The following is an 8711-nucleotide window of genomic DNA, read 5'->3' as shown; positions in this document are numbered from 1 at the left end:
AATCCTAGAAATGTAGGGCTGAGAGGGTCCTAGAAATATCATCCCATCCAGCACTATACTTAGACCGCCCCTGACAGCTCTTTGTCCGATAGGTTCTTTAAAACCTCCAGTGACGGGGATTCCACAACCTCCCTTTGAAGCCTATTCCAGAACTTAACTACCTTTATAGTTAGAAAGTTTTTCCTAATATCTAACCTAAATCTCCCTTGCTGCAGATTTAGCTGATTCCTACTTCTCCTGCGTCCAGTGCACATGGAGAACAGTTGATCAGGAGGAAAATTTTCTCATGGAGCTGATATCTAGTCAAGCATAACACCACCGGTCTGTTAGCCAGCCTACCAATCTCCATAGGGCTCTGCCAGCCCTTGCTCTGCCTTGCACGGTAACACTAGTTGCACCGCAGCCCCCAGGCCCCTCTGAAAGTGTCCCCCAGTAGCATCAGGTTACTGTTACAGGACACTCACAGAAATTACTGAGGAACTGAATCTAAGCAGCTTGATTGGTACAGCTCAGGATCAGATCTTTATAAGCTCACAGCATTGAGGCATAAGTATAGTGGAATAATCCTAAATTTATTATCAAAGATTAAGATTTAAGAGGTACCGAGTCAAGATCATGGAAACAGAACTGGTTACATATAAAATGAAAATCATAACATGCTTCTTAGTGTCTAAAATCAATTATTACAGCAGTTTTTCACCTAAAGCAATCTCCCAGCAGCATTAACCAACATGCCTGGGATCCAGCTTTCCTGAGGAAGGAAAAGGGCTTTTTGTATGCTGTTCCCAGTTGTGCCTGTCACTTTGGAGGTTGGCTCATTTATCAGGGTTACTCTTCTGGGGGAGGGGTTCTGTAATTCTATTAATGTGCTGTGAAAGTCGCTTGTGTGTTCATATGGAGCTCTGCTCCTTCCTTCTGCAAGTCCCCTCCCAATGGAGCTACCCTGCAGGACCTAGGTTCCCCAGGGCTGGGTTCCTCCAGCCCTAGAACTAGATGAACATGTGCACACACACACTAGCAGAGCAAGTCTGAGAGGACCAGGTCAATCAGCACTCTCCAGCTGATCCCCTCATGCGTTCCTCTACTCAATCAGCTGGGTTGAGCAGCACTTTCAGCTCCCTCCCCCAACCCCCATGTTCCCCAAGTTTAACACATCTCTATCCCATTTTCACATTACAATTGTACTGGTAGTAACCCACTTGATGAGCAAACCCCACAGTATTTTGGGGGCACTACAGGGATCTTTAGCTTACGTACAAGAAGCGTCGCTGCAGAGTAAAGGGGGGAAGCTAAAACACAAAAGGTTAAAATTCAGAGAAGAGAGAGAAGCAACCAGCTGAAGCATAGAAGTTATGTATTGAATCATAGTGATAACTACACCAGGAGGGCTAAACAAACATAACAGTTACATTTTAAAGGTTAATACCTGAGGTAGAAAAGAAAACGGAGAGAGAGGGATGGATCTCACCCACTCCATAAGGCTTGAACTGGTCGGAGTTCCCAGGTGATGGTGGTAGCTCAGAGTCCTGAGTGCTGGAGACAGGCAGAGCCCCAGCACGATCAGTCAGGAGATGGAATCCCAGTGGAACTGATGCAGAGCTTGGATCTATACATCAGAACCCTCACTTGGGCAGAGGTGGGGGGAGGGGTTGTAGAGAACATACAATGGTTCGAGGGAGAACACTAGCTTTGTTTATGGGTAAACTGATGGCTCAAGGGTTTTCTTCTTTGCCTTTGTTCCTGTCTTTCCTGAACAGCACGTACCCTTCAATCCCTGGACTCCAGCCATGTCTGTTCCACCAGGTTTCCGTTATCCCTGCAGTGTCTGGTTCCACTTCCTGCAGCATTAGCTCTAGTTCCTCCATTTTGTTACCCAGCCTCCTTGCCTTGGTGTACAGGCATCTTCATTGGTGTTGGCTTCACCCACATTCCTTGCCCAATTGGGTACAGTCATTCTGCTTCCAGAATCACCTTCCTGCATGGAGGGAGGGGAGAATCCCTCCGCTCCCCAAGCCAGACATGGGCACGCTGGTGCCTGTGGCTCTGAGACAACTGGAAACACCCCAGTGGACGGACAGGCTGGGCTGGAGGGAGGTGAGGGCTTTGAGGATGAGCCCTCCCCAGCTAGGGTTGAGACTCAGAGGGACCCCGTCCATGGGCAGCAGGGGATCTTTTGCGACATCCCAGACCTGTTCTCAGCTCCCTGCCCTCTCGGGCAAGACCTCTGCCTATGTAGCTTCAGACTCTGCTCAGCCCCCTCAGATGCTCCCTCCATGCCCCTCGTGGCAGGACCCACCTTGGCACAGGGTTTTGTTCCTGTTGGAGGGAACGTAGCCAGCCCGGCACTTACACCAGTAGCTGCCATTGGTGTTGATACACATGACCTTGGGACTGCAGATATCTGAGGTCTTGCAGCACTCATCAATGTCTAAGAAGGGACAGCAGGGTGGGAGGGTGTCACACATAGCAGGGCAGGGGGCGCACTGGGGGCGAATGACCATGGAGACGCCCCCAACCCATTGCAGGGGACGTGGTCTGTCGGTCAGTCTGTCTGCTCCATCTACCCTCCCCCTCATTCTATTCTCCTTTCTTCCCTGCTATTTGCAGGGCCCCAGTCCCTGCAGCACAACTTCTCCCACCCCATCCCAGACTGGGGACCAAATCTTATCCAGACCAGGACCCTGCGATCCCCTCCCTGCATCAGCCCTGACAGAATGGGGTTAAGTGGGGGCCATATCAGCCAGTTAAGCTGCAAAGGGAAAGTGACTTAGGCTGCGTGCAGGGCGCTAGCTAGAAGGAAGCTCGCCTGGGAGGGGACAGGTGGGGATTCTCTACAGCCCGAGGGCTGGGCCCGATGGTGAGGCCCTGAGGCAAGGGGGGCTAGGAGCTCCGGAGGAAGGGTTTCACTAGCAGGCATAGGAGAGAGGGGTCTGACTTTGAAAGGCTCCCCCAGAATGGGGATCACAGCATGACCTGGCCGGACGGTTGAGACACGGGACAGCCGCGAATCTGGGAGCTGCAATGGTGGAGAGAAGAAAGGAGTTGCTGAACTGGAGCTAGTCACAAGAAGGGAAGCCACACTCAGTGTTAAAGACCCCAGCCCGATGGATCCCCTCCCCATTTGGGATACACCCAGCCCCACCTCTCCCATGGAGCACTAGGAGAAGGGTGGGTGGGCTGCGCCCAGGGGAGTGCGGGGGAATTGGATGGTGTTCCTTTAAATTAGTTTGTTTGCTCTCTGATGGCACTCGGGGGTCTATGGCCGAAGCCCTCAGACGCCCGACATGCGGCCAGTGCACCCACCTGTAATGACCTGCGCAACGGGAGTCCCAGGACCCAGGTGACCGGTGTCCTGAGTATTAAACAGTCAAAGGTCAGATTCACAGCTACACCGAGGCCCTGCTGGGCCACTGTGGCAGCGTAATGGTCTCTGACAATCCCCCCATCCTGTGCAGGGGCCTCTCCAGCCAGCCTGGAGCTGGTGTAAGGGCCCTACACCCACCATGCCGGCCGCCTGTTGAAGGGGGTGGTTCGGGGCATGGCCGTAGTACCCTGCGCTGTGGCTATTCTCAGCACCCTGGGGCCAATCAGGGAAGATTGGGGGCCAGGCTAGAGCATCAGGGACTGTGCCTACTCTCTGCTCCCCAGGACCCATGGCGGAGGATCAGGGGCATGGCTGGGGCACACTGTGCTGTGCCTATTCTCTGCTCCCCAGAGCTCATAGGGGGCAGAGCGCACTGTGCTATGGCTATGGACCATATATGAGGCTACTTCCCAGGCTCAGGGGGGCCCTAGCAGCGAGGCTTCCCACCCGTCTCCCTGGTGCTTTTCTGCAAACCTAGGGGTTTAGTCCCAATCCAAACACCGAGCCAGGGGAGATCCTGGCCCCCATGTGCTGGGGCAGCAGTTGAGGTTCACGGCTGATCACGGCCCCGGTGAGTGGATCAGGTGCCTTTGCCGCAGATGGCAGCAGCCTCGGCTGCAGCACCAGGCCTGGAATGAGCGCAGGGGTGTGGGGGACTGAGCAGGGAGTAGTTATTCCCTGTGATTCAGTAGCTGTGAAAGGAGTGAAAAGCCATCTGGGACCCCACCACGCTCTGGTCTCAAAGTGAGCCCATCTCAGCCAGCCCCAAGAATCTGGCCCAGTAAATCTAAGAGTGTTTCAGAGAATCTGCATTGAGTCTCAGCTGGTGCAACGTGAGCATTGGAGTTAGCAGAGGAAATTGCACGTTACACCAATGTAGCGTATGCCTAGGGGTAAACTCTAGCTCGAGGAGACAGACCCAGGCTTGCTCTGCAAAAACTTGAAGTGTGGCCACACATGGGCAAGCAACAGGACAGTCTCCCTGCCCCTACTACAATCCTGTCCAATCCACAGGTACACACTCAGGGTGGCCAACCTCTCCCACCACCACGGTAACACGTCTATTTCTAGCTAGATGAAAGCTAGTGTGACTATGTCTTCTCAAGCTGGAACACTCACCTTCCAGCCCCAGTGCAGACAGACCCGTAGGCCCCTCTGCACTCTCCTGGCCCCACCCGAATTCAGCCCATGGACTTTGTTCCACTCACCCAATGGATACGCGTCACCTCGGGTTCCCACGGTGGCTCAGATGCTATCAGGGCAGGAGGTCAAATTCTGAGGATTTTAAGCATTGCAGCCTCCTAATCTTCGATAACTTAGACAGGAAGCCAAGTTGACTCATGTCCTGTTACATTATATCGTATCAACCGACAGCACTGCACGCAGGAAAGCACTGTTTTCTCAGCATGCCCTGCTCTTCTTCCTTCTGCCCTACCACTTCTCCCAGCCCGAAAAGTATTTACCTTGCTGAGTACCTGATACCCTAAGGGGGAAAATGACCACAGTGCAGAGGGCCTAGCACTTCACAGAATCACAGAAATGTGGAGTTGAAGGGACCTCAGGAGATCAAACAATCACCTCCATGCACTGAGGCAGGACCAAGTGCATCTAGACCACCTCTGGCAGATGTTTGTCCAATCTGTTCTTAACCCCCCACAATAACAGGGATTCCACAGCCTCCCTAGATCACTTGTTCCTGTGCTGAACCATCCTTAGAGTTAGAAAGTTTTTCCTAATATCTAACCTAAATCTCCCTTGCTGCTAACTAAGCCAATTCCTTCTTGTCCTACCCTTGATGGACATGGGCACCAATTGATCACAGTCCTCTTTATAACAACCTTTTGTATATTTGCAGATTGTTATCATGTCTCTCATCAGCCATCTTGTCTCTGGACAAAATATGCCCAGTTCTTTCAACCTTTCCCCAGATATCTGCAGCTCCAAGGCCACTTGTATCAACACCATCGGGAGCTACCGGTGTAAGTGCTGGGCCGGCTACGTCCTCTCCACCAGGAACTCAACCATGTGCGAAGGTGGGTCCTGCCATGAGATGCATGGAGGGGGCAGCTGGCAGAGCTGGGAAGGGCCTGGGTTACGCAGGCAGAGGTCTTGGCCGAGGGGGCAGCTAGCTGGGAACTGGTCTGGGACAGTGCGCCAGCCCCCTACCCCCCATGGACGGGGTCCCTCTGGGTCTCAGCCTTAGCTGGGGAGGGTTCAGCTTCCAGGCTCCCACCTCCCTCCAGCCCAGCCTGTCCGTCCACTGCGGTGTCTCTATTTGTCTCAGAGCCACAGCCACCAATGTGCCTGGGTCTGGCTTCGGGAGCGGAGCAGGGGCTGTGCCAGGGCCAGGCCAGGATTACACCAGAAGCAGGACAGGGGGGGTCAGCAGGGCTGCCAGGAGCCAGGCGTCTCTTCCCTAGGGTTGCCAACTGTCTAATCACACAAACCCAAACACCCTTCCCCGAGGCCCCTGCACTGCCTACTCCATCCCTCTCCCTCCGCCGCTCGCTATCTCCCACCCTCACTCACTTTCCCCAGACTGGGGCAGGGGGTTGGGGTGTGAAAGGGGGTGCAGGCTCCAAGTCAAGCCTGGGGAATGGGGTTGGCATGCAGGTGGGGATGTGGGGTTCAGGCTCGGGGATGGGGCTCAGAGCTCAGGCAAGGGGTTGAGGTGCAGGAGGGGGAGCGGGATACAGGCCCTGGAAGGGGGTTTGGGTGCCAGAGGGGGCTCAGGTGGCACTTACCTTGGGCAGCTCCTGGTCGGCAGCACAGCAGGGCTAAGGCAAATGTAAAGGTGGGCTCTCCCCAACGGGCAGAGGTGTCTGTACCCAGCAGGTCTCTCTGTAGAGCAGATGGAAACACTTCAGGAAGCCTCAGAGATGGGAGCAGGAGGGACAGGCAAAGCCGAGTGTAAATGGATGGGAGAGAGAGACAGAGTGAGATAGGGAGGAAGGAAGGGATTTTGGAGCAGCCACACGTTAAACTGTTGGCAGCACAGGACTGGCATGTGCACAGAGATCAGCCAATACAGAAATTCCCAGACAAAAACCTTTGCTGATGGTATTACGGTGACCCCTGTAAACCTCATTCAAGATCAGGGAAATTCTGTGTTGGTTTCTTTCATCGCTAGGACTCGATCCTCCTTATCCCTCTAGCAGAGCGGAAGAATTACTTCTTGTGTCTTGCTTACAACACTCCCGCTAGTACAGGGGTTCTGAAACTGGGGTTCAGGACCCCTCAGGAGGGAATGAGGGTATTACATGGGGGTGTCATCAGCTGTCAGTCTGCATCCCAAACCCCCCTTTGCCTCCAGCATTTATAATTGTGTTAAATGTAAAAGAAAGTGTTTTTAATATAGAAAGGGGGTTGCACTCAGAGGCTTCCTATGTGAAAGGGGTCACGAGTAGGAAAGTTTGAGAACTGCTGTGCAAATACATCCCAGAATGAGGTTTGGTTTTTTTGCAACAGCATTACACTGTTGACTCTTATTTAGCTTGTGATCCTTGGCTTCATGGTCTGGGATACCGCCTTGGGAGGGTTGGGAGGGTACTTCAGTCAGGCGGAGAAAAAGATCCTGGCTGTTGGGGAGAACGGAGAGCTGTGTGCTCTCCTCAAGCTCGTCGTCCTGCTCCTCCTTCTCATCTTCTCTGTCCGCAGAATCCTCAGGCATGGCAGAGATTACCCCCTCCTCGAAATCCACCGTCAGGGGTGGGGTAAAGGCGGCGGCCCCACCTAGAATTGCATGCAGCTCAGCATAGAAGTGGCATGTCTGTGGCTCTGCCCCGGACCTTCCATTTGCTTCATTGGTTTTCTGGTAGGTTTGTCTGAGCTCCTTAACTTTCACATGGCACTATAGTGAGTCCCTATTGTGGCCTCTCTCTATCATGCCCCTTGAGATTTTTTCAAATGTTTTGGCATTTCGTCTTTTGGAACGTAGTTCTGCTAGCACGGAATCCTCTCCCCATACAGTGATCAGATCCAGTACCTCCCGTGCCATCCATGCTGGAGCTCTTTTTCGATTCTCAGACTGCATGGTTACCTGTGCTGATGAGCTCTCCATGGTCACCTGTGCTGATCACCTCTCCATACTGGGCAAACAGGAAATAAGATTCAAAAATTCGCAGGGCTTTTCCTGTCTACCTGGTCAAACCATCTGAGTTCAGACTGCTGTCCAGAGTGGTCACAATGGTGCACTGTGGGATAGCTCCCTGAGGCCAATATCATTGAATTGCAGCCACACTAACCCTAATCCGAAATGGCAATACCGATTTCAACACTACTCCCCTTCTCGGGGAGGAGTACAGATATCGATATTAAGAGCCCTTTATATCGAAATAAAGAGCTTCATTGTGTGGACGGGTTTAGCGTTAATTCCGTTTAATGCTGCTAAATTTGAAATAAACGCGTAGTGTAGACCAGGCCTTATTTAGCTTGTGATCCACTATGACCCCCAGAGCCCTTTCCGCAGTGCCCTTTCCTAGGCAGTCATTTCTCATTTGGTATGTGGGCAACTGATTGTTCTTTCCTAAATGGAGAACTTTGCATTTGTCCTTCTTGAACTTCATCCTATTTACTTCAGACCATTTCTCCAGTGTGTCCAAATCATTTTGAATTTTAGTCCAATCCTCCACAGCACTTACAAGCCCTCCCAGCTTGGGATCGTCCGCAAACTTTATAAGTGTTCTCTGTGTGCCATGATCTAAATCACTGATGAAAATATTGAACAGAACCGGACCCATCACTGATCCCTGAGGGACCCCACTTGTTATGCCCTTCCAGCTTGACTGTGCACCACTGATAACTGCTCGCTGGGAATGGTTTTCCAACTAGTTATGCACCTACCTTAGAGTGGCTGCATATAGATTGTATTTCTCTAGTTTGTTTATGTCACGTGAGACAGTGTCAAAAACGTCACTAATGTCAAGATATACCACATCTACCGCTTCCCCCAGCCACAAGGCTTGTTATCCTGCCAAAGGAAGCTGTCAGGTTGAATTCACAGGATTTATTCTTGACAAATCCATGCTGACTGTTATTTATCACCTTATTATCTTCTAGGTGTTTGCAAATCGATATCAAACCTTCTAAAACTTCTGTAGTTTTGCTAGTGGCTGGTCCCCAGACTTACATACCCCTTGTCTTCCTGCAGGAGAGCACAGAATCTACAGCCCATATACTCTGATTTCTTCTGCTGATTTTCATGTCGTTTCTTTCCAATATGCACTTCCGTGTCTCTCTGCATCTTCCTTCACTTCCTCTTTCCTCTCCCAACACGAGCACTACAACATCTGTAAAAGACGTGCCAGGGGACTCCTCTCTGGCTGCTTTCTGTCAATGCATCCAGCAC

General features: G+C 52.0%; 1 protein-coding gene across 1 annotated transcript in view; it reads left to right on the top strand.

The window, feature by feature from the left end:
• LOC127030052 (adhesion G protein-coupled receptor E3-like) overlaps positions 1 to 8711 on the top strand; it is a 45616-nt gene that overhangs the window by 10111 nt on the left and 26794 nt on the right. The window contains 2 exon segments of the mRNA XM_050915961.1: positions 5220 to 5397; positions 7022 to 7116. Of these exon segments, the coding sequence (XP_050771918.1) occupies positions 5220 to 5397; positions 7022 to 7116 (273 nt within the window).

This window comes from Gopherus flavomarginatus, chromosome 10, assembly GCF_025201925.1.
Source record: "Gopherus flavomarginatus isolate rGopFla2 chromosome 10, rGopFla2.mat.asm, whole genome shotgun sequence".
NCBI lineage: Eukaryota > Metazoa > Chordata > Testudines > Testudinidae > Gopherus > Gopherus flavomarginatus.
This window is presented reverse-complemented; position numbering and strand designations above follow the sequence as displayed.